A 26,703-nucleotide genomic window follows, 5' to 3' on the forward strand; every position below is an offset into this window, starting at 1 on the left:
CTAACAGTGAAATATCATTGAAAAGCAGACAGCAGGGCTTCAAGTATTTCAGCGAGGGGTATTTACATGCATTTCGACGGAGAAACCATTGATATTAGCTCGAGATCTTTCCAGAGTCAGAGGAAGACCGAGAAGCCACATAATATAATATATTATAACCCAAAGACGAATTCGTCATTGACAGTTTCCTATTTTCGTGTTACCTATCACACTTGTGTGCATAAGCTGTATGTGTATCTGTATAGCCGTATGAAGGAAAAGAAGAAGGCGAGGCTTGATTTACGAGTTGTTTCTCTCGTTTTTTGTGTAACGTCACGCGCTACCCTCAATAATTGTTCTTGAATTAGTGCCGAACCTACGTAAGTCCCGACCGAGTACGACAATCACTACTTTAGTGTCCTCAAACATCCTTCCTTCAGTCTTGGTGTCTCGGTGCACGTCGAAGGCTTTTAGGACTGCTAGTCCGGTTTAGCTTAGCTCCCTAGCCGCCAAACAGAGACATGTTTGTGCAGTCAGATCATCGCAAAATATCGCTCAACACAGATCAAGTGTGTCAATCATTCACACTTAGTTATGTTATGCAAGCGAAGAACTGCTAGTTCATTTATATGAGACATGTATTGAAAATCAAATATACGGCTTACCTTCGTGCAAACATATCTGTTCTGGTTTATGGATTCAGTTGATGATGCGGTCTTCCACAAAGTTTGATCCATCGAAGACATATTTCGTACTCGGTCTTCGGTTTTGGAAAGGGCACAAATTGAACTCCACCAACTAGCCTTTCAGGATACCTGTCGTCACTATTACAAAGTCCGTGACTACACCTCTTAACCATATCTATTGTTAAAGAACTCAAATATGCGATAAAACGCCAACAGAAGCTATACTGGAACATTCAGCGTTGTCTGAGAAAACTGCGGGTCCAAAAAAAGGGCGTAGTTTATGCAGATCTCTGGCCTCTGATTGGTAAGTGACGCGGATTGGGCAATTGGGCCATTAAAGCAAATGCTGATTCTGATTCCAATTTTACTCATTGGTGAATGATGTACCAACATCACAGATTCAATATCCAATCAAAAATATGTATTACAGGAGCTTGCACAATACAATTAAGTTTCTTAATAGCAAGAGATCTGATTGGTGAGTTCAAATGCAAAAAAGAAGTCAATTTGTTTATTTATTTGTTAAAGCAATCCTGTATTTTCCAGGCGACAGCGAGCACTGGACAATAAGCCGCGCCCACAATGTGTAGCGTTTTTTTTTTTTAGAGCTTTGGCCTCACAGTTCTGAGGACCAGGGTTCAATCCCAGCCCCGCCCATGTAGAGTTTGCATGTTCTCCCTGTGCCTGCGTAGGTTTTCTTCGGGCACTCTGGTTTCCTCCCACATCTCCAAAACATGCATTAATTTGGAACTCTAAATTGCCCATAGGTGTGATTGTGAAAGCGATAGTTGTCGCTCCGTGTGTACTCCGAAATTGGCTTGCAACCAGTTAAGAGTGTACCCTGCCTCCTGCCTAATGCTAGCTGGCACTCCCGCAACCATTGTGAGGATAAGTGGCTCAGAAAATGGATGGTTGGATCATTCTCATGTAAATCATCTTGAATGTGAAGTAAGTCAAAACGAACATGGAGGACTGAAGCCCTTTGAGACTCTTGTGCTTAACTTAAGGGCTACACAGAAAAACATAACTTGACTGACAACTGTTTTGTTGAATTCTATGGAAGAAAATGGAAAGTATATGGTAATATGAATTGCAAGTTTAATGAATGTAGTTCAAAATTATTTCATTAAAATTTACAAGTGAATCCCATGTGAGTAAGACTTTCATGAGTAATAATAAACTTTACTGGAACTCTATCCCTGCCAGCAGTGAAATCCTTCAAAATGCTCAAGAAAAACAATCAATCAAACTGCTTCTTGTGCATACACTAAAACACAAACTGTGTACAACAAAAGGCATGGTTTGGATGTTGGAGTAAGATAATGATATGCATCAATGAAAATAGAGTGGGAAGCTGGTAGATTCGTACTTATTGCTGCGTGGGAGGAAGCAAAAAGGGAAAGACAGGGAGAAGGAAATCCATGGAGCCCATTACTCAACACACTGCAGTGGGGTGTTGATCTAAACTAATCTATATGAAATTCACAAGAACTGCCTGAACTGATGCTACGTTAGAATTGAATGAAGATTGGGAAGAAGAGTTGATGGGGTTGCGAGGTCTTTCAAGAGGTTATGTCATGAAACCGTATCTGAAAAGGAAGATTCTGCCACAGGGTGTGAGACCTTCATTCCAATACACCTCTTTTATAATGTCTGAACCAATTCATCCAACCAAGTATCTAACATGAAGCCACCACACATTAATATTTTGGGCCACTAAATGTATTAAGATGGAGGTAGTTATTTCATCTTCAAATGTCATCTATTGCTCTTTGCTGAGTTGTGCAGTATAGGTTAAGGGTCTTCAAGGAGAAAATAGTCATTCTTAAAGTGATTTAGAAGACCACAATACAGAACAATATGCACTGTGATCTTGTTTAGCTAATCTGTCTGTCGCCTTTAGCATGTAGAAATCACATCAAATCCCAAGACATTGATTAACTGCTGTTCAGGAACAAGTGGTGAGCATCATTAATGTGCCTTTAGACATTTTTTTGTCCTTGTGTGTGCTTTCACTCATTGATTGGTAGCTGGTCGTTACACAGTTCTGACATTATTTGTGTTTCCTTCATATTGATCTGCACTGATGAGTCACACTGAAAAGAATCTATCCATTTTCTCTACAATTTGTCTTGAATACAGTCACTTTGTATACAAAGGGTGCTGTAGTGTGACCTAGCTTATTAATAGGTTGCAGTAATTTTTCCTTACCACCATCTCCAACACAGCTGAAGAATTTAGAGGATTTATAAAGTACAAAGTTTGTATAACAATGTAAATACTGTCACATTTTTTAGTTTTTTTTTTCCTCTATTGTTAGCATTGGACATGTTTTCACAGAAATAGATTTCTATTTTATCTGTATTTTTGATAAGTTGAAGCAGTCATACTCACACGATGTAGTAATATGACATTAAACGGTTTATTATTAAAGCAAAGCATTTGCATTCTAAATTAAAATCAGCATCATTTGTAGTATGATGACTAATTCCAGCACTTTTTGCTCGACCAAATATTTGTGAAAAAAGTTTCCTATGCATAAAATACTAAGAAAAATATATCACATCCATGGATGAGTACTGTTAGTCTAAATTATTCAAACATATGCTTTGGAAAACATGAATGACTTGAAAATTTTGAAGTATGTTATACACTGCATCTTAAGAAAGGCTTCCTCCCTGCATGGCATCAAGCCCCAGAGATGAGTTGTGCACACCAAGTGTGTCATCTTATTATTCTAGTATGGCAGCACAGTGGGCAGGAGTGTCAGATTGTACCCTGGGAAATGTGCCCACTGTATTATTGCTTTCCAAAGGACAGTAAAAATTGCTCCAATTCAAAAATAGAATGGATGCTTCTGTGTGTGAAACTTTGCTACTTTGTGATGTCGTACTTTAATCCCAAGTCTTATCTCTATAAACATTCTAAATTAGACATTGTAATGAAAAATACATATAACATTATTCACTTCAATGTCTATACGAAAAAATAAATATGAGCCAAGAGCGCGTCATCCATGCGCAAAGTTGTGGAAGTCCATTCGACATTCAAGAGGTCGCCATATTGGCTGCATCTTCTGTCCATGACCTTACCCCGGAAATTCGCCATTGAAAACAAGCCATGGGCGCTACTATGGGACACACCCCTTCTGAAAATTGAAGCTCTTTTCAAAGAAGAGAACATCTCACAACCGAGTGAAGTGACCGGAAAAATGTTACCGGATTGTTTCGAGTCATATTTAGATGATATGCGGATCACGGCCAAACCACACGCGGCCAAACCACCTCCCCGCGGTGGTGATAAAAACAATGCCGCCCACGAGTGACGATGACGCCACAGCCAAACTGCCTCCCAGTCCAATCCACCTCCTCGTGGCGGTGATAAAACAACGCTGCCCGCGAGCGATGCTGACGCCACGGCCAAACCGCCTCCCGATCCACTTCCGCGGCGGAGATGAGCCACCGCGGCCCGGTGCCGCGACGAGCCACCCCAGCCGAAGCCGTGTCGACAAGGCCTGCGGCGATCCACAAGGCTGGCTCAGCCTTGTCGACAAGGCCGGTGGCAATCCACAAGGCTGACCCGATTGTCGACAAGGCCGGTGGCAATCCACAAGGCTGACCCGATTTGTCGACAAAGCTGGTGGCAATCCACAAGGCTGACCCAATTTGTCGACAAGGCCGGTGGCGATCCACAAGGCCTGCAGAGGCTGTCCTTCCGCGACTGCTGCGCAGAAGCCGTCCGACGCGCACATCAACACATGCACCCTTGACTTACGTAAGCGTATCTTTTGTTAGGTTATGAGAGGATTAGGTCTCCCCCCCCACCCCATTATTGTTTCTTTTCAGTGAGGCATTGTCTGCTGCATTCTTCAGAGCGGTCGCCGTCCGCAAGCCCAACGCGCAGCCTTCGTCGAAGCCGTGACCGGTGAACGCGGCGCCTCAGCCGGTGTGGCTCATTTTCAGTGCCGATGTGGCTTATCACCAAGCCGAGCTGGGCTGGTTTAAGGCGTTGTTCATAGCCGCTGCCATCCGCGATGAACAACATCGTCGAGCCGGGGTGCTTTACGGCGTTCTCGTCGCACGTGGCTGAGTGCTACATTGTCAGCAGCGTTGTTCAGAGCCGCCTTCCGTGAGCCTGATGTGTAGCCTCCGGTGGCGAAGCGACGCAGCAGCCAGACGCCGTCCGAAGTGCACATCGACACATTTAGCACGCCTGTCATACCTACGCGGATGTTTTGTTACGTTATGAGAGACTGATTATGTGGTCCGCCCCAAACTATTATTTTTTTTTGTAGCTGTATACACACCTACCTGTCATTTGGAACCCACGAAGCTCTCGTCCTTTGCACCTCTGCAATCCATTTTTCACAACGAACTGGGTCTTTTGGAAAAGTATGAAGAGCGAATCCATCCTCACGAGTGTTCGAGCAATATTCAGCAATATGAGTCTGCATTTTGGCTAACACGAAGGAACAACGAGCTACCTTCCAGCAGGTAAAACTAGTATAAACAGACGAGACCGCTTAAGTGCACTACTGCCCTGTACGTCACTTCCTGCTTCTTTGGGAAGACAAATCCCTCGATAAGATTTTCATGGTGGGAGTTACAAAAAGCCATATACGTCAAAATCATGTTTTGTGGTGAAAAAACAGCTGGGTCCATGCTGCCCTTTTTTTTTTTTTTTAATAACATACTAAAAATCATGGATTTCATGACAGTGGACCTTTAAAGGTCGACTGACACGTAAAGCGTCATTTTTAGTATGTTCTTAAATAAAACGTCAGCCGGAATGGACCCATCCAATTTTCACCACAAAACATGATTTTGTTGTATGTGGCTTTTTGTAACTCCCGCCATGAAAATCCTCTCGAGGCATATGTGTTGGAGAAGAACCAGCAATGTATGTTTTTGCAGTTGCGGGGTTGAGTGATTAATATTGTTTATACCTATTGTACCGGTGAAAAATTCCTTGTTTTTTTCATTGTTAGTCAAAATGCTGGCTCGTTGTATTGTTGGTTTTTGCTCGAACACTCACACTACATACACAAGACTTGTAAAAGAGTAAGGAAATCAAACAATTATAGGCCCGTCATTTTGAATATTTCATCAGGTTCCTCATCCATCTTTCAGGGAGTCTGTAGTTATTTAGAAGTGATCTGCATATCTAAATATGACCCGAAATGATAGGGTAATATTGCGCCAGTTCACTCGATTCTGATTCTGTTCTCTTCTTCGAAATGAGCTTCAGTCTCAGAAGGGGAAAAATCCAAATCAGAAAAATCCAAAAATCTCTCTTGTTCATCTCCCATACCAAATGGCACAGCGTCTTCTCAATGCCGACTGTCCCAGTGTGACGTCTGCAAATTATGTTGCAGGTAATATGGCCGCCACTGGGTTGTCGAGTGAGACTTCCACAACTTTGCGCATTAACGAAGTGAATAAGTGAATAATATTATAAGTAATTTTCATAACAATATCTGTTTTAAAATGTATATATGGTGCTCAGTTGACCTTTAAACTGGCTTGCACAGACAAAATATCCACTGTTCATCCTTATCATGCCGTCTTAACAGCACGGTAATGATGATAGATATGGACGACTGATTAATACCGAAAAGAAGAGGTTACAATGATTCCAAAGTAATGTGTCCTCAGTCCTAATTAACATTGGTAAAAAGACATTCCATTCCTCCTTGAAAGGAATGAAACTGTAGAAAAACAGAGAAGGAATGCATACTTCGAATGCTGCGCCTTAGGCCTGGTATTTGTAATGAAGTTTTTAAATCTTCAAAGATTTTTTTTAATATGCTGCAGTGGGATCACACATATTTCACATAAACGAAGACATGAGATACTTTCTGTTATGCGATAATATTAACAGAGTTTCTGGAGAGACCGGACAGGACCATTTTAAAATGGGCAAAAAACAACTCTATATAGAAAATAATTCCTGTCTGCGCGACTTAATTTTATACAAAAAGTGATTTTGGGTAAAATGTTTCTATTCATGGCCACTTGTTCAACAGTAAGTAGTTTCTACTTTCCGTTTCACGTAACAATGTATTTCCTGACCCTGGAAGACTTTGGCTTCCCCCATACACGAAGAGCTTTGCCCATATATATTGAACATGTTCATTCATTAAGTGTGTCAGCCTCAATCTGTTTTGAACCCTAAATACTGTTATAAATTAGCTTTTTCTCGTGTAAGGGCACCACATCTTTTTTTTTTAATGTATAACATTTCGGAAAAATGAACAACAAACTTTTTATTAATCAAGTCCCAAAAATTGTGTTGGCTGCTACACTTTAAATATAAGAGCTCCCGACGTACAGAGGCTGTACTTAATAAACATGCAGCATGGCTGGCAGTGAAATTTGGAGGAAAATTAATAGAATATACATCAAAACATATCTACAACTACAAACTGCAACGAATTAATTGATGGAGTGGTCTAGGGACTTCAGGAGCAGGTAGGCAGGTTTGGTTGAGGAAGGAAAAATAATGAAGAAAAATAAAACCACTGAAAAATAAGCAGAGGAAAAGTTGTTGTCCTGGTATGTATGTAACTTTCCTGCTGGTTGAACTGGTGGAAAACTGAGGTCTGGTGCTCACTCGTATGCTGAACGCTCGCTCTAGCAACACAAACCGGTCTTGCATTAGAAAGGTGATTGGAGCTGCATGGCTAGTTTCTACGATCACAAAATGTCACCAGCTTGCCTCGCACATGGTGGCACCAGGTGCACTGTGGACAACAAAGGAAGGGTGAGGGGTTTGGCCAAGGCTTCCAACAGAACCAAAAGAAAGAGTCAAAACCATCCTCCACCCAAAAAAAAAAACTCCCAAAAGAATTAGTGTTGAAAGGGTAAATCCAGTGCTTTGCATGAACAGTGCATCCAATAGGTCATGTAATACTGACTCTATTTTGACAATATGATGTAAAATCCTCTCTCATTAGGTAATGTTTTGAGAATATTTTTATCGACAATTACAAATATTCAGGAGCACTGCCATTTTCGAGAGCCGCATGACCTACGTGTGCGGATGTGACGTGTACCGTGCCGCAACAAAGGCTTGATTACATGAGACACCATTTATGCCCAAGGTCGATTTCTTGTATTTATCCTCATCTGATGAAGAAATAGCAGTATCGGTTGATCAGGAAGATGGAGGAATACTTCCATACAGATTTGAACCTGTGGCTGCAGTTAATGTTGAATATTCGGATGGTTCTCTGGCCGGAATGATGCTGAGTCTTACTACCTGGAGGCCTACGCGTGACATAAGTGCGTAAACAAAGGCCCCCAGGAGCTCCAGGCCGGCAGCCGCAGATGGTTCTTCGGATGGGAATGATGCAGAGTCTGAGAGGGAGCTCTGGCGGCGGGCTGCGAGCCAAAATTCGGCGGCCGAGGCTGTTAGCCCCGGACGCTAAAGCTAGGCTAAAGCCCTCCGTCGCCACCGAAGGCGGGCCACAAGCCGAGGTTTGGCAGCGGAGGCCGTTAGACCCGGACACCGAAACTCAGCCAAAGGCCTCCGCCGCCGAAGCTCGGCTCGTGGTGGGGAGGGGGAGGCACGTAGGTCATGTGACTCGGGAAAATGGCGGCGCCCCTGAAAATTTTTAATTGTCGATAAAAATCTTCTCAAAACACGCTTAAATGAGAAAGGATTTAATGTCACATTGTCAAAATAGGGTATATATTACGTGACCTATTGGATACACTGTTCATGCAATGCACTGGATTTCCCCTTTAAATACGCCGAGGGCATATCCAAAAGGGGGATGGGCCACTAGGAGGGGGAGACTGTAGCAATCATTAGGTTGACTCAAATGTAGAATTTGAACTATTGCAAGTTTGAAATCAGAAAGGAAAACATTCCCAACATTGTTTCTCTCATGCAAAGAATAATTGTTTCCTTTTGGTCGTGGCAGATATCATTGATGATTGATTACATTTGATACTACTTTAAGACAAAATCAAGCCACAATTCTCAAAATGTCACAGTTCTTCAGAAAAAGTTCAAAAGGCTTTTAGAGTTTACACAGTGACGCAGAGGTCAAGGCATACATTTATAATACTTCTGCAGTGCTCATAACATATTAAAACATTTCATCATCCACTGACACAGATCGGATAACGGATGCATTCATGTTCCAGGAATCAAGATTTAACCGGAAGCTACTATTTAGGTTAAGGTTCATTTGACGTCTCCTCAGCTTTTTGCTCAGTCCAGATTGGTGGAACCTTTGGGAGTCCACCCAGTTCAAATTGTAACGCCGCCCGTGTGGAGTTTGCATGTTCTCCCTATGCCTGCGTGGGTTTTCTTTTTTTTCCTCACGCATGCCAAAAACATGCATTAATTGGAGACTCTAAATTGTCCTTAGGTCTGATTGTGAGTGTGATTATTGTCTCTGTGTGCCCTGTGATTGGCTGGCAACCAGTTCAGGGTGTACCCTGTCGCCTGACAGATGATAGCTGGGGAAGCCTCCAGCAATACCATTACCTTTGTGAGAATAAGCGGTTCAGAAAATGAATCGATGTTTAATTGTAAAATGAAGTGCTCTCCCACTTTGCATTTTTGGCAACTACAGTTTACCTCCATATTTTATTAAGCACCACGGGGTTAATTTCAAGTCATAACAAAATATATATTTCGGTTCACGTCATATATTTTTGTCCTTATCATATTGTCTACATCTTTGCGGAAGGATTTATTTTGAAGGTGTTTGAACAAACGCAAAGAGCACTTTATGTATGAATGCAACCGCAGTGGGTGAGCTAGAATGATAATTCAGTGGGCCAGAGGCAGAGCCCTGTCACCACTGTCACTAACATAGCTTTACTTGATGAAGATGGTTGACTCCTGAAAGAATAGGCTGAAAGCCATGTGAGTGAGACCTTCATGCAGCATAGCAACAGGGTGCTGGGAGCAACTTAGCAGCTGTCTCTGCTTATTTGACACAGTCAGGTGTTCTGAAAGCTGAACTTCACTTTCTTTTGCAAGGAAGCTCGTCAGTTCCAGCAGTTCCACTTGGAGCCAACATGGTACTTTCACAAGTGTGAAAATCACAGGATGAAATGAATTAAAATGTTTAATGGTCATTCATTGCATCTTGAATATAATTTTCCCAACAGCAAAATAAAGTGGTTGCACCTTGTTAAAAAAATATTCAATGTTAATTCAAAGATGTGATATGCTGTATTGCAAATATAAAACCCGGTTAACGGTAGGTTTGTGTCTTAGTGCTCACGGTTTGTGCAGCAGCATGTAAAATGCTACTGCTCACAGTGGACTCATGAAACATCATTAGCATGGTACCACTAATGTGAAATGAAAAGTTCCAAAAAAAAGAGCACTCTGTATGCCTATATATTCATCCTTGTTTTGAGCCGCTTATCCTCATGAGGGTCGCGGGTGTGCTGGAGCCAGTCTCAGCTGTCATTGGGCAGGAGGCAGGGTACACCCTGAACTGATTGCGAGCCAATTGCAGGGCACAGGGAGACTGATAATAGTTGCAATCACAATCACACCTTGGGGCGATTTAGACTGTCCAATTAATGCAAGTGTTTGGGATGTGGGAGGAAAACGGAGTGCCCGGAGAAAACATACAAAGTCAAGTATAAAATGTTGACATGAAGATAAAAATGACCTACAATTTTTCAATAAAAGAAACTGCTGTTCTGATTGCATCCACTAGATGGGACAATAACAATTGAGTTAAGGACTCATACCGTTTATACCTGGGCAGAGCAAGTAGGTCAAGCATAAAGTCGGCTGAGATGCTTTGTGTTCTGCCTGCGCTATTTGTTATGATTTCTACTTTTAAAGTGTGCTTTGGCACCCTCATTGCCCCAAAATGTCTGTCAAAAAGAGAAAAGTGGATGCAGAGTGCAAGGAGTTCCAAGAAAAATGGTTATCTTCCTATCTATTCATGGAAGTGAATGGAAAGCTGTGTTTAGTGTGTTCACAGCATGCTGCAGTGCTGAAAGAATGTAACCTTCATCGCTCCTATTTGAGTCTTGATGCCGATAAATATGACAACGTTCAAGGACAGCAGAAACAAGAAAAGGTGACATCAGTGACATTGCTGGAAAGGCTGTTGATGAAATCTCAATGGCTTCAAAACCATTTAATGACGGTGACTTTGTAAAAACTTGCATGATGAGTTAGGGTTAGGTTTCAGCGGAGATTGAGCACCCTTAACGCCGACAGGCTTTTGTAAATGTCAGCCTTACAAGAAACATAGTTGCAAACAAATTTCTGATCTTTCAGTGGATTTGGACAGCCACTTACAGCACAAAGTAAAGTCATTTATTGCGTTTTCAGACATAATTGATAAAAGCACTGACATTACAGACATTGCACAACAGCCCCTTTTCATCCGTGGAGACACATTGACCATCATTGAAGAGTTCATGGAGATGGTGCCAATGAAAGCTACATCAACAACAGCTCATATTTTCACCGCACTCACGGTAGCGCTGCACAAGGTCTGAGTGGACTGGTCCCACTCTGTCAGGCTGGCTACAGATGGTGCGCCCTCAGTCATAGCAAAAAAAGCAGGTCTGTGACAAAGATACAAGACAAAGTGCAATCTGCAAATATAGGACATAATTTTTGAACATTTCACCGTATTTTGCACCAGGAGGGTTTGGGTGAATAGCGTCGGTCGACAAGGCTGGGTCGGCCGTGGTGGCTCATTTTCGGCGCCGAGGTAGCTTATCATGGCGTCTAGCCGGGCCGCTTTACGCCGTTGTCGTCTCACACGGCTGAATGCACCATTGCTGGCAGCGTTGTTCATAGCTGCCGCCGTCTGCGAGCCTGACGCGGCAGCCTTCACTGGCAAGCCGACGCGGCAGCTGTCTGATGCGCACATCGACACATTTAGCACCCCTATCATACATACGCGGATCTTTTGTTACGTTATGAGAGACCGATTACGTGGTCCGCCCCAAACTATTGTTTTTTTTTTAGAAGCTGTATACACACCTACCTGTAGTTTGGGACCCCCGAAGCTCTCGTCTTTGTCACCTCTGCAATCCATTTTTCACAACGAACTGGGTCTCTTGAAAATTTATGAAGGGTAAATCCATCCTCCCATGTGTTCGAGCAATATCCAGCAATGCAACAAGCCGGCATTTTTGCTAACATGAAGGAACAACGAGCTACCTTCCCGGAGGTAAAACTAAGAAAAAATAGAGTTCGCTGGAGGGCGCTGCTGCCCCATATGTCATTTCTTGCTTCCTCTCGAAAACAAATCTCTCGAGAGGATTTTCATGGCAGGAGTTACAAAAAGCCATACACATCAAAATCAAGTTTTGTGGTGAAAAAACAGAAGGGTCCATACCGGCTGCCATTTTTTCATTAATAACATACGAAAAATCATCCATTTCATGAGACTTGACCTTTAAAGACCTTGTGCTTCTGTGTTTTTTTTAAAAAAAAAAAAGGCTGTCAGGCTGTGGTTTGCTGCACTGGATTGGTTTTCGTGTGTGCTGAGTGTGCAACAAGTGCACCATTGCACAGTGGCACAGCTTAGACGGAACATTGGTCAAGACGACACAACATAAGTGACGTCTTTCAATATCTATGTATTTCTACTCATAACAAATTTCACGTGCATGATTTTTTTGTGCTCAACTGTGCAGATTTGTGAGTGCAATGGCCTGCGCGTGCATACGCGCCCGTCAAATCACAGTGACAGCAACACAGTTGTTACGCAGTATTATGACAGTTTACGCTCTTCATGCAGTTATTTGGTGCACTTGTTTTGGGAGCAGGATGATTTTATTTTTATCTATATTTCTGCCTGAGAAAAGACACCCTGATATAGTTCTGTGTTCTCTGAGATACTTCTGTGGATAACTGAGGCATTGTGTGTTGTTTTTTTCTCATAAAAAAAACATCAAATGTTTTATGATTAATAGTGATGTTGGGCTCGTACTATTTTGGACTGTATTAAAAAAAAGAAAATGATCATGAAATTATTGTTCTTGAGCTATAAAATATATAACTTGGTATTAATAGGCTGATTTTCACCGTTTTGGCCCACTTAGTAATAGATTGTCCTCCATGTGGACCCTGAGCTTTAATGAGTTCACAACCCTGATTAAAATAATATGTGTGGAATTTGCACGTTTTTCCTGTGCCTGCATGTGGTTTTCTCCGGGTACTCAGGTTTCCTCCCACATCCCGAAAACATGCATTAACTGGACAGTCTAAATTGCCCCTTGGTGTGATTGTGAGTGCGACTGTCTGTCTCGATGTGCCCTGTGATTGGCCAGGAACCAGTTCTGGCCAATAATAATTGGGAACATTCAAATGGCATACTTAATCACAACAGGATATTAATAATTTCTACGACAACAGTAGATAATATTCTTCCAAAATTAGCCAAATAAAAATATTAAACATTAACCTAAACATACCTTAAATAGCTTAATGCAGCCCTATGGGGGCATAAACCAGTGCAATCTGTAGGCTGGTCCCAAGCCTGGATAAATGGACAGGGTTGCGTCAGGAAGGGCATCCGGTCTAAAAACTGTGCCAAACAAATATGAGCCTTTATCAAAAGAAAAATCCCAGCGATGAAGAAGTGATGGGTAAGTACGGCATCCAGGAAAGGAACTTTGAGGGACAGATGGTGGTAGAGTTTGCAAAAAGGATGGAGATGGCTGTAGTGAACACTTATTTCCAGAAGAGGGAGGAACATATAGTGACCTAAAAGAGTGGAGGTAGAACCACGCAGGTGGATTATATTTTGTGCAGACGATATAATCTGAAGGAGATTACTGACTATAAAGTAGTGGAAGGGGAGAGTGTAGCTCGACAGCATAGGATGATAGTGTGTAGGATGACTCTGGTGGTGGGTAGGAAGATTAAGAAGACAAAGGTAGAGCAGAGAACCATGTGGTGGAAGCTGAGAAAGGGAGAATGTTGTGCGGCTTTTCTGAAAGAGGTGAGATAGGCTCTCGATGGACAGCAGAAGCTCCCCGAAGACTGGACGACGACAGCCAAGGTAATCAGAGAGATAGGCAGGAGAGTACTTGGTGTGTCTTCTGGTAGGAAAGGGGAGAAGTAAACTTGGTGGTGGTGGTCATACAAGGAAAGAGATTAGCGAAGAAGAAGTGGGACACTGAGAGGACTGAGGAGTACCACAGATGCATTATTTGCCTTGAGGATGCTAGTGGAAAAGTACAGAGAAGGTCAGAAGGAGCTACATTGTCTCTTTGTGGATCTAGAGAAAGCCTATGATAGAGTACCAAGAGAGGAACTGTGATACTGCATGCGGAAGTCTGGTGTGGCAGAGAAGTATGTTAAAATAGTACAGGACATGTTTGATGGCAGCAGAACAATGGTGAGGTGTGCCTTAGGTGTGACAGAAGAATTTAAGGTGGAGGTGGGACTGCATCAGGGATCAGTTCTGAGCCCCTTCCCGTTTGCAGTGGTTATGGATAGGCTGACAGATGAGGATAACCTGGAATCCCCTTGGACCATGATGTTTGCAGATGATATTGTGATATGCAGTGAAAGCAGGGAGCATGCAGAGGAACAATTAGAAAGATGGAGACATGCATTGGAAGATGGTGGTGGAGTTTGCAAAAAGGATGGAGATGGCTGTAGTGAACACTTATTTCCAGAAGAGGGAGGAACATATAGTGACCTAAAAGAGTGGAGGTAGAAGAACACAGGTGGATTATATTTTGTGCAAACGATATAATCTGAAGGAGATTACTGACTGTAAAGTAGTGGAAGGGGAGAGTGTAGCTCGACAGCATAGGATGATAGTGTGTAGGATGACTCTGGTGGTGGGTAGGAAGATTAAGAAGACAAAGGTAGAGCAGAGAACCATGTGGTGGAAGCTGAGAAAGGAAGAATGTTGTGCGACTTTTCGGAAAGAGGTGAGACAAACTCTCGCTGGACAGCAGAAGCTCCCGGAAGACTGGACTACGACAGCCAAGGTAATCAGAGAGATAGGCAGGAGAGTACTTGGTGTGTCTTCTGGTAGGAAAGGGGAGAAGTCGACTTGGTGGTGGTGGTCATACAAGGAAAGAGATTAGCGAAGAAGAAGTGGGACACTGAGAGGACTGAGGAGAGGCGAAAGGAGTACATCGAGATGCGACGTAGGGCAAAGGTAGAGGTGGCAAAGGCTAAACAAGAGGCATATGAAGACATGTACACCAGGTTGGACAGGAAAGAAGGAGAAAAGGATCTCTACAGGTTGGCCAGACAGAGGGATAGAGATGGGAAGGATGTGCAGCAGGTAAGGGTGGTCAAGGATAGAGATGGAAATGTGTTGACTGGTGCCAGTAGTGTACTAAATAGATGGAAAGAATACTTTGAGAAGTTGATGAATGAAGAAAATGAGAGCGAAGGAAGAGTTGAAGAGGCAAGTGTGAAGGACCAGGAAGTGGCAATGATTAGTAAGGGGGAAGTCAGCAAGGCACTACAAAGGATGAAAAATGGAATGCAGTTGGTCCAGATAACATACTGGTGGAAGTATGGAAGCAATTTGGAGAGATGGCTGTAGAGTTTTTGACCAACTTATTCAACAGAATACTAGTGGGCGAAAAGATGCCTGAAGAATGGAGGAAAAGTGTTGTAGTTCCCATTTTTTAAGAACAAAGCTGATTTTCAGAGCTGTGGGAAATATAGAGGAATAAAGTTGATGGGCCACACAATGAAGTTATGGGAAAGAGTCATGGAGGCTCGACTCAGGACAGAAGTAAGTATCTGCGAGCAACTGTATGGTTTCATGCCTCGAAAGAGTACCACAGATGCATTATTTGCCTTGAGGATGCTAGTGGAAAAGTACAGAGAAGGTCAGAAGGAGCTACATTGTCTCTTTGTGGATCTAGAGAAAGCCTATGATAGAGTACCAAGAGAAGAACTGTGATACTGCATGCGGAAGTCTGGTGTGGCAGAGAAGTACGTTCAATTAGTACGGGACAAGTATGATGGCAGCAGAACAATGGTGAGGTGTGCCTTAGGTGTGACTGAAGAACTTAAGGTGGAGGTAGGACTTCATCAGGGATCAGTTCTGAGCCCCTTCCTGTTTACAGTGGTAATGGATAGGCTGACAGATGAGGATAAACTGGAATCCCCTTGGACCATGATGTTTGCAGATGATATTGTGATATGCAGTGAAAGCAGGGAGCATGCAGAGGAACAATTAGAAAGATGGAGACATGCATTGGAAAGGAGAAGAATGAAGATTAGCCGAAGTAAAACAGAATATATGTGCGTGAATGAGAAAGGTGGCGGGGGAAGAGTGAAGCTACAGGGAGAAGCGATAGCGAGGGTGGAGGACTTCAAATATTTAGGGTCAACAATCCAGAGCAATGGTGAGTGTGGTAAGGAAGTGAAGAAACAGGTCCAAGCAGGTTGGAACAGCTAGCGGAATGTTTCTGGTGTGTTATGTGACAGAAGAGTCTCTGCTCGGATGAAGGGCAAAGTTTACAAAACAGTGGTGAGGCCGGCCATGATGTACGGATTAGAAACGGTGGCACTGGAGAAGCAACGGGAAGCAGAACTGGAGGTAGCAGAAATGAAGATGTTGAGGTTCTTCCTTGGAGTAAGCAGGTTGGATAGGATTAGAAATGAGCTCATTAGAGGGAGAGCCAAAGTTGGATGTTTTGGAGACAAGATTCGAGAGACCAGACTCCGATGGATTGGACATGTTCAGAGGCGAGAGAGTGAGTATATTGGTGGAAGGGTGCTGAGGATGGAGCTGTCAGGCAAAAAAGTGAGAGGAAGACCAAAGAGAAGGTTTATGGATTTGGTGAGGGAAGACATGAAGGCAGTTGGAGTTAGAGAGGAAGATGCAGGAGATAGACTAAGATGGAAAAAAATGACACGCTGTGGCGACCCCTCACGGGACAAGCCGAAAGCAAAAGAAGAAGAAGAAGATACCTTAAATAGATTCAGAAAGTAAATAGTTTTCAGATGCCCCACTAACTCTTGCAGAGTTACATAAGGCCTTAAACCAGGTGTGTCAAAGTCGATTTACCTCTGGGCCGCTGGAGGCAAATCTGGTTGAGGTTGGGCCAATGATGCACATGCATGCGCATGCAATTTAAATCAGAAATGTATTTAAAAACCTTATCATCAAAAACTTTATATATTTTACACAAAATAATAGAAAAAAGGATGCTGGTGTAAACAAGTTGTGTGCAAAACTACTAATGAAATTCTCCATAGTAACGCTACTATATGTTTCCCTCACTGAAGAATGTTTGTCTGCTTGTATCAAGGCCCGTCAATGTCACTCCCCCGAGAGTCAAATACCACACCGTGATTGGTAGGTTCATCAGCTTTGCACACAACACTGTAAAGTGCCATTCATAAAAAAACCTCGAGGGTCCGCACTAACATAAAAATATCACCATAAAATATCATCTCGGGGGTCGCCATGAGATCCGTGCCTTAAACGATATGCCAACAGGTACTACTTCAGGCAATGATGGGTTTTCCACAGAGTTCTATAAACATTTCTGGTCTATACTAGAAGCACTACTTTTCTGAATGGTGAATGGGATAAAAGGTAAAGTCCTAATCGAGAAGTCGTGTAAATGCAGCTGCAATAAGACTACTGCTGAAAACAGGGTAAGTCCCCATTCATCCAGCTAATGATCAACCACTGTCAGTAATACATACAGAGACCAAAACCACATCTAAGATTTTTGCCAAAAGACTAGAAAACTTCTCTCATCAATAATACATTGTGACCAAACAGGTGTTTTTAAAAGTGCCCCCATCAATATCAAGTGACTGATAAACCCAATAGGTGTGTCACAGCGTAATCATTTAAAAGCTATTGTCTTGTCACCAGCTGCACCAAAAGCATTACACAGTTAATTGTACTTTTATTTTTACTGTACAGTTCACAAATTTGACCTTGCTGATTCATATTTTCGAGGGGACTCAAACTACAAGCACTGACAATTTGAAATGTTGGTACAGATTTGAACAAAAAATCATGACACATGATTTGCCTTCATGGGGCATATAAAATCATGTGGCAGGCTGAACCCGGCCCCCGAATCTGATTATTGAACAAGTTTGTTTAGAAGTCAGCGCCATATAATTCCTCCCCAAAATGTCACAATCCCGATTTTGTGATTAAAAGATATACAGCTTTATTAAAAAAAGGTGCAGTGCAATGGAGTGAGGGTTTACGACAATTTCAAATTAGATGTGATAACTTCATTAATTACTTTAAAGTAAGAACAACAATCCTAAAAGATTATCAACATGTGAATACAGAAATACCTGTTTTTGTTCAGAAAATAGTAGCACTAATCCCACACACACAAAAAAAAACTGCTTTAAAAAGTTTGACCTTTTTTCTCAAGTACTAATTCAACACATTTACGATTCATAAAATAGGGAAAAGATCTCTCAGTCTCTAATAACAATAATTATTGGGGACAAATCTGTAGAAATGACGGCACGGTGCCGCAGCTATAGAGCGTTGGCCTCACAGTTCTGAGGACTGGGGATCAAATCCCAACCCACCAGCATGGAGTTTGCATGTTCTCCCCGTACCCACTTGTGTTTTCTGCAGGCACTCCGATTTCCTCCTACATTTCAAAGTCATGCAAAATTAATTGGAGATTCTAAATTGCCCTTAGGTGATTTTGTGAGTGTGACTGTTGTCTGTGTCCATGTGCCCTGCGATTGGCTGGAAACCAGTTCAGGGTGTACCCTGCCTCCTGCCCATTCACAGTTGGGATTGGCTCCAGCATTCCTGTGAACCTCGTGAGGATAAGCGGCTCAGAAAATGGATGGATGGATGCAATCTGTAGAAATACTTTCGAAATAACAAAAAACCCAAACAAACAAACAGAATTCCCCCCCCCCCCCATTATTTTACAGCTGACTTGGTTCAAAATACAACACCTATCACATGTAAGGAAATACTGTATGCATGAAATGGACTATTCAAAATCAAACATATGCCCTCATTGAATTGAAAACACTCCAGACACTTATTTTCATACAGTACTGCTGGTCACTAGTTACTGAACTGTAGGATTCTGATTTCTCCTCATCTTTAACTACTGGGTGATTCCAAAGTTCTTTTAAATATAACCCCAATTCCAATGAACTTTGGATGTGATGTTGAAAATAAATAAAAACAGAATACAATGATTAAGCAAATCCCGTTCATCCTATATCTAACCGAATACATTACAAAGACAACATATTTAATGTACAAACATTGAAACTGTATTGTTTTTAGCAAATGATCACTTCACATTCAGAAAAAGCTGAGATAGGATCATGTTTACCACTGTGTTACATCACCTTTTCTTTGAACAACATTCAATAAATGTTTGGGAGCAGAGGACACTAATTGTTGAAGCTTTGTAGGTGGAATTCTTTCCCGTTCTTGCTTGATATACAGCGTCAGCTATTCAAAAGTCTAGTGCCTGTGTCGTCGTGTTTTACGCCTTATAATGTCATGGTCTACATTTTTTTTGGGTTGGTTTTGTTTCATGTTTTTCGTGTTCCATGTTTTCCATGTGCTCATTTTGTTAGCTGTATCCACCTCTTCGCATTTACCCTCTACCTTGTGTTGACCAATCAGCTCCCTCCACCCACTCTTGTTTTGTCCAGGTTTTCCTCATTGTCTCATCAATCTCTATGTATTCAACTCCATGGTTTCTTTCGGTTCTTGTCAGTCCATTTTTGTGCATGCCAGTGTCATTGTTTCTTTCTGTCTCTCTGTCCGTGCTAATCCCATTGTCCAAATTCTGTCAAAGTCGTAAATTAAGTCATTTTTTGAGATTACTGGACTCCTGCCTTGCCTTCTAGCACTTGGGTAAAGCTCCTCTGAATTTATGACTCATAATGCGCCACACATTTTCAATGGCAGGTATGCACTGCAGGCTGGACAGTCTAGTACCCACACTCTTTTCATATGATTGCTGTTGTAACAGATGTAGAATGTTGTTTGCCTTTGTCTTGCTGAAATAAGCAGGGATGAAAGACGTTGCCTGGATGGCAGCATATGTTTCTCCAAAACCTATATGTACCTTTCAACATTAATGGTGCCTTAACAGATGGGTAATATACCCATGCCAGTGGCACAAACACACCCCCATAACATCACAGATGCCGGCTTTTCAAATTTGCATCCATAACAGTCCGGATGGTTCTTTTCCTCTTTGGTCTGGAGGACATGAGGTTTATACACAACGTTGATATTTTCCAAAAACGATTTGAAATGTGGACTTGTCAGATCACAGAGCACTGTTCCACTTAATCAATCTTAGATGAGCTTGGGTCCAAACAAGGTGGGGGCATTTCTGAGTGTTGTTGATAAATGGCTTTTGCTTCGCATAATAAAGTTTTTTAGTTTCACTTTCGGTTGTAGTATGGCCAAAATGTATTTACTGACATTGGTTTTATGAAGTGTTCCTGAGCCCATGTGATTGTTTCCTTGACACATTATCATTTTTTTAAAGGCAGTGATGCCTGAGGGATGGATGTTCATGGGCATTTATTGTCTTCTTCTTTCTTCTTCTTTTCCTTTCGGCTTGTCCCGTTAGGGGTCGCCACAGCGTGTCATCTTTTGCCATCTTAGCCTATCTCCTGCATCTTCCTCTCTAACCCCAACTGCCCTCATGTCTTCCCTCACCACATCCATAAACCTTCTCTTTGGTCTTCCTCTCGCTCTTTTGCCTGGGAGCGCCATCCTCAGCATCCTTCTACCAATATACTCACTCTCTCGCCTCTGAACATGTCCAAACCATCGAAGTCTGCTCTCTCGAATCTTGTCTCCAAAACATCCAGCTTTGGCCGTCCCTCGAATGAGCTCATTTCTAATCCTATCCAACCTGGTCACTCCGAGCGAGAACCTCAACATCTTCATTTCTGCCACCTCCAGTTCAGCTTCCTGTTGTTTCTTCAGTGCCACCGTCTCTAATCCGTACATCATGGCCGGCCTCACCACTGTTTTGTAAACTTTGCCCTTCATCCTAGCAGACACTCTTCTGTCACATAACACACCAGACACCTTTCGCCAGCTGTTCCAACCTGCTTGGACCCGTTTCTTCACTTCCTGACCACACTCTCCATTGCTCTGTATTGTTGACCCCAAGTATTTGAAGTCGTCCACCCTTGCTATCTCTTCTCCCTGTAGCCTCACTCTTCCCCCTCTACTTTTCTCATTCACGCACATATATTCTGTTTTACTTCGGCTAATCTTCATTCCTCTCCTTTCCAGTGCATGTCTCCATCTTTCCAATTGTTCCTCTGCATGCTCCCTGCTTTCACTGCATATGACAATATCATCTGCGAACATCATGGTCCAAGGGGATTCCAGTCTAACCTCATCTGTCAGCCTATCCATTACCACTGCAAATAGGAAGGGGCTCAGAGCTGATCCCTGATGCAGTCCCACCTCCACCTTAAATTCCTCTGTCACACCTAAGGCACACCTCACCATTGTTCTGCTACCATCATACATGTCCTGTACTATTTTAACATACTTCTCTGCCACACCAGACTTACGCATGCAGTACCACAGTTCCTCTCTTGGTACTCTGTCATAGGCTTTCTCTAGATCCACAAAGACAGAATGTAGCTCCTTCTGACCTTCTCTGTACTTTTCCACGAGCATCCTCAAGGCAAATAATGCATCTGTGGTACTCTTTCTAGGCATGAAACCATACTGTTGCTCGCAGATACTTACTTCTGTCCTGAGTCTAGCCTCCACTACTCTTTCCCATAACTTCATTGTGTGGCTCATCAACTTTATTCCTCTATAGTTCCCACAGCTCTGAACATCCCCTTTGTTCTTAAAAATGGGAACTAGAACACTTTTCCTCCATTCTTCAGGCATCTTTTCGCCCGCTAGTATTCTGTTGAATAAGTTGGTCAAAAACTCCACAGCCATCTCTCCAAATTGCTTCCATACCTCTACCGGTATGTCATCAGGACCAACTGCCTTTCCATTTTTCATCCTTTGTAGTGCCTTTCTGACTTCCCCCTTAGTAATCATTTCCACTTCCTGGTCCTTCACTCTTGCCTCTTCAACTCTTCCTTCTCTCTCATTTTCTTCATTCATCAACTTCTCAAAGTATTCTTCCATCTATTTAGTACACTACCGGCACCATTCAACACATTTCCATCTCTATCCTTAATCACCCTTACCTGCTGCACATCCTTCCCATCTCTATCCCTCTGTCTGGCCAACCTGTAGAGATCCTTTTCTCCTTCTTTCATGTCCAACCTGGTGTACATGTCTTCATATGCCTCTTGTTTAGCCTTTGCCACCTCTACCTTTGCCCTACGTCGCATCTCGATGTACTCCTTTCGCCTCTCCTCAGTCCTCTCAGTATCCCACTTCTTCTTCGCTAATCTCTTTCCTTGTATGACTCCCTGTATTTTGGGGTTCCACCACCAAGTCTCCTTCTCCCCTTTCCTACCAGATGACACACCAAGTACTCTCCTGCCTGTCTCTCTGATCACCTTGGCTGTCGTCGTCCAGTCTTCCGGGAGCTTCGGTTGTCCATCGAGAGCGTGTCTCACCTCTTTCCGGAAGGCCGCACAACATTCTTCCTGTCTCAGCTTCCACCACATGGTTCTCTGCTCTACCTTTGTCTTCTTAATCTTCCTACCCACCACCAGAATCATCCTACATACTACCATCCTATGCTGTCGAGCTACACTCTCCCCTACCACTACTTTACAGTCAGTAACCTCCTTCAGATTACATCGTCTGCACAAAATATAATCTACCTGCGTGGTTCTACCTCCGCTCTTGTAGGTCACTATATGTTCCTCCCTCTTCTGGAAATAAGTGTTCACTACAGCCATCTCCATCCTTTTTGCAAAGTCCACCACCATCTGCCCTTCAAAGTTCCTTTCATGGATGCCGTACTTACCCATCACTTCTTCATCGCCCCTGTTTCCTTTACCAATATGTCCATTACAATCTGCATCAATCACAACTCTCTCGCTGTCTGGGATGCTCAGAACTACTTCATCTAGTTCCTTCCAGAATTTCTCTTTCAACTCTTGGTCACATCCTACCTGTGGTGCATAGCCGCTAACCACATTATACATAACACCCTCAATTTCAAATTTTAGTCTCATCACTCGATCTGATACTCTTTTCACCTCCAAGACATTCTTAGCCAGCTCTTCCTTTAAAATAACCCCTACTCCATTTCTCTTCCCATCTACTCCGTGGTAGAATAATTTAAACCCTGCTCCCAAACTTCTAGCCTTACTACCTTTCCACCTGCTCTCTTGGATGCACAGAATATCAACCTTTCTCCTAATCATCATGTCAACCAACTCCTGTGCTTTTCCTGTCATAGTCCCAACATTCAAAGTCCCTACACTCAGTTGTAGGCTCTGTGCATTCCTCTTTTTCTTCTGACGCTGGATCCGGTTTCCTCCTCTTCTTTGTCTTCGACCCACAGTAGCTGAATTTCCACCGACGCCCTGCAGGTTAGCAGTGCCGGGGGCGGGCGTTGTTAACGCGGGCCACGACCGATCCGGTATGGGATTCTTTAGATGAACGCTCATATTTGTTTGGCACAGTTTTTACGCCGGATGCCCTTCCTGACGCAACCCTCTGCATTTATCCGGGCTTGGGACCGGCCTACAGATTGCACTGGTTTGTGCCCCCATAGGGCTGCATTCACGGGCATTTATTGTCGATTTTTGGAATTGCTGCTTACCTGTAGTTATTTTCCAGATTCTTTGAACCTTTTGTTAATATTATGGACTGTAAATGATGATATCCCTAAATTCCTTGCAATGGTATATTGAGGAACACTGTCCATAAACTGTTGGGCTAGTTTCTCACGCACTTGCCCCTTCTTGCTTATAAATGGTTCAATTCAGGCAAGCTCCTTTTATACCCAATTGTAGCACCCACCTGTTCCCAATTAGCCTGTTCACCTGTTGGATGTTCCAAACCGGTGTTTGATGAGAATTTCCCAACTTTCACAGTGGTTTTTTTTTTTTTTGGCACCTTTTCAAGGTTTTTTTGGAACATGTTGCAGCCATAAAATTCAAACTTTAAGATTACTCGCTCAAAAAATACAGGTCACCAGTTCGAACATTATAGGGCCATGAAATGCATGATTTTTAGTATGTTATTAATGAAAAAACTGCAGCCGACATGGATCCATGCGTTTTTTCACCACAAAATATAATTTTGACGTATACAGATTTTTGTAAGTCCCGCCATGAAAATCCTCTCAAGGGATTTGTTTTTGAGAGTAAGCAGGAAGTGATGTAACGGACAGGACCGCCCTCAAGTAGACTCATTTGTTTCAATTAGTTTTACTTCCAGGAAGGTAGCTCGTTGTTCCTTTGTGTTAGCCAAAATGCCGGCTCGTTGCATTGCTGGACATTGCTAGAACACTCGGGAGGATGGATTTACCCTTCATAGGTTTGCAAGAGACCCAGATCGTCGTGAAAAATGGATTGCACGGGTGCAGAGGACGAGAGCTTCGTGGGTTCCAAATGACAGGTAGGTGTGCGTACAGCTACTAAAAAAAAAAAAAAAACAATAGTTTGGGGCAGACCAAGTAATCGGTCTCATAACTTAACAAAAGATCCACGTACGTATGACAGGTGTGCTAAATGTGTCGATGTGCACTTCAGACGGCGTCAGGCTGCTGCGTCGCTTCGCCAGCGAAGGCTGCGTGTCAGGCTCACGGACGGCGGCTCTGAACAACGCAGCCAATAATGCAGCACTCAGCCTCGTGCGACGACAACGTCGTAAAGCACCCCACCTCGATGGTGTTGTTCATCGCGGACGGAGGCGGCTATGAACAACGCCCTAAAGAAGCCCAGCTCGGCTCCGTGATAAGCCACCTCGGCGCCGAAAATGAACCACACCGGCTGAGGCGCTGCGTTCACCAGTCACAGCTTCGGCGAAGGCTGCGCGTCGGGCTCGCGGACGGCCGCGGCTCTGAAGAACGCAGCAGACATTGCCTCTATCAGCCGCGTGCGACGACAACTGAGTAACGTTCCCCGGCTCGACGGTGTTGTTCATCGCGTACTGCGAACTACTACTATGAACAACCCCCGAAAGCAGCACAGCACAGCTCCCTGATAAGCCATCTCGGCGCCAAAAATGACCCACACCGGCTGGCTGCAATGAGTCGCTATGGCTCATCTCTGCCGCGAAAGTGGATCCGACGGGGTTCTGAATATGGCTCGAAACAATCGTGTAATATTGCCCCGGTAACTTCACTCGGTTGTGTGATGTTCTCCTTTTCAAGAAGGGGTGTCTCCCATAGTAGGGTCCACCGCGTGTTTTCATTGCCGAATGTCCGGGTGACGTCACGGACAGGGGATGCAGCCAATATGGCGTCGTAGAATGACAGTTCTGCAACTTTGCGCATGGATGACACGCTCTCCGCTCACATTTACTTTTTCTTATAGACATTGAAGTGAATAATGTTATATGTATTTTTCATTACAATATCTATTTTGGAATGTTTATAGGATGACACCTGACCCTTAAATATCTTGTCTTTGTAGTGCATTACATTAAATATAAGGTCAAGGTGATTTGCAAATCATTGTATTCTGTTAAATACAGTCCCAACTTACTTGTAGTTCTCGGAATCGCTAACAAAATAATATTGTTAAACTGGAAAGATCAGGGCAGCCCGATGGATCAGCTGTAAAGTGTTGGCCTCACAGTTCTGAGGACCCGGGTTCAGTCTTAGCCCTCCCTGTGTGGAGTTTGCATGTTCTCTCTATGGCTGCATGGGTTTTTAAAACATGCAACATTAATTGGAGACTCTAAATTGTCCCTAGGTGTGATTGTGAATGTGGCTATTTTTCTCTATGTGCCCTGCGATTGGCTGGCAAGCAGTTCATGGTGTTTCCCGCTTCCCGCACGTTGACTGGGATAGGGTCCAGCACTCCCGTGACCATTGTGAGGATAAGCGGCTAAGAAAATGGATGGATGGATGGATGAAAAGATAAGCATTAACCAATGGCAAAATCTTGTCCAAGAGTATATAACACTATAAAATATCTCTGTCAAATGGAATAAGCAAATGGAAAACTTTCAGAAATTATTGGTCACCTTTTATTAAAATGGTGAACCTTGAAGCTTGATTTTTGTTTGCCCGGGAAAGAGTGTTATCCAGAAATGTAATTACATGTAAATTGAATGTAGTGTGACCAAATCGTATTGTCTCATTTGATAATGAATTTACCTAGTAAACCAGCATGGCAAATTAAAAAATGCAGATTCTCTCATTGTTCTCCTTGTTTTCTTTCCTCAGGTTGTTAGAGAGCTCCATGCTTAATGCAGAAGTGAAGGAAGGTGAAATTCTTCCGCCAACCATTCAAAAGCTGATGAAAGGATATAACAAGTACCTGAGGCCTTTCTTTGATAGTAAGCGGAGTGCAACCACACAAAGCTGTAGAAATGGCCTTTTCACAGAGGGGGTGGTCATAGTATATACTGATTCTGTGCAACTTTGTATGTCCAGATTAACATAATGACATACAGAATGCTTTAGGGAGTCAAAGGAAAGAACTAAAAAAAAACACATGCAATAAAGCTGAAAATATCAAAGTTCATTTTCTTTGACAGCGGCAGGGTGTGCGACTGGTTAGCACGTCATTGTCACAAATCTGAGGACCTGGGTTCAAACCCAGTCTTACGACCTCACCCTCATCTTTGAGTGACTTATTTTTCATGGAGTTCATGGAGCACACAACAAATGTTCTGTTTCCTGCACAAACTCCTCTTTGATATGTTGAATATAACGCAATAAGTCGTGGCACTGTCAGACATAAAGTGGCGGTGATGCATATTTTGAGAGACAAATATATCTATTCATCGATTTTCTTTTGCAGCTTGTTCTCACGAGGGTCGCGGGGGGTGCTGGACCCTATCCCAGCTGTCAACGGGCAGGTGGCGGGGTACACCCTGAACTGGTTGCCAACCAATCGCAGGGCACATACAGATAAACAGCCGCAGTCACTATCACACAGAGGGGCAATTTAGAGTGTCCAATTAATCTTGCATGTTTTAGGGTTT

The 26,703-nt window shown here is 43.0% G+C and overlaps 1 protein-coding gene across 1 annotated transcript in view; it reads left to right on the top strand.

Moving 5' to 3' along the window:
* LOC133509628 (gamma-aminobutyric acid receptor subunit pi) overlaps positions 1–26,703 on the top strand; it is a 72,945-nt gene that overhangs the window by 21,324 nt on the left and 24,918 nt on the right. The window contains exon 5 of the mRNA XM_061836851.1: positions 25,940–26,052. Coding sequence (XP_061692835.1) covers positions 25,940–26,052 — 113 coding nt within the window. The remainder of the gene's footprint in view (positions 1–25,939; positions 26,053–26,703) is intronic.

Source organism: Syngnathoides biaculeatus, chromosome 12 (genome assembly GCF_019802595.1).
Source record: "Syngnathoides biaculeatus isolate LvHL_M chromosome 12, ASM1980259v1, whole genome shotgun sequence".
Lineage (NCBI taxonomy): Eukaryota > Metazoa > Chordata > Actinopteri > Syngnathiformes > Syngnathidae > Syngnathoides > Syngnathoides biaculeatus.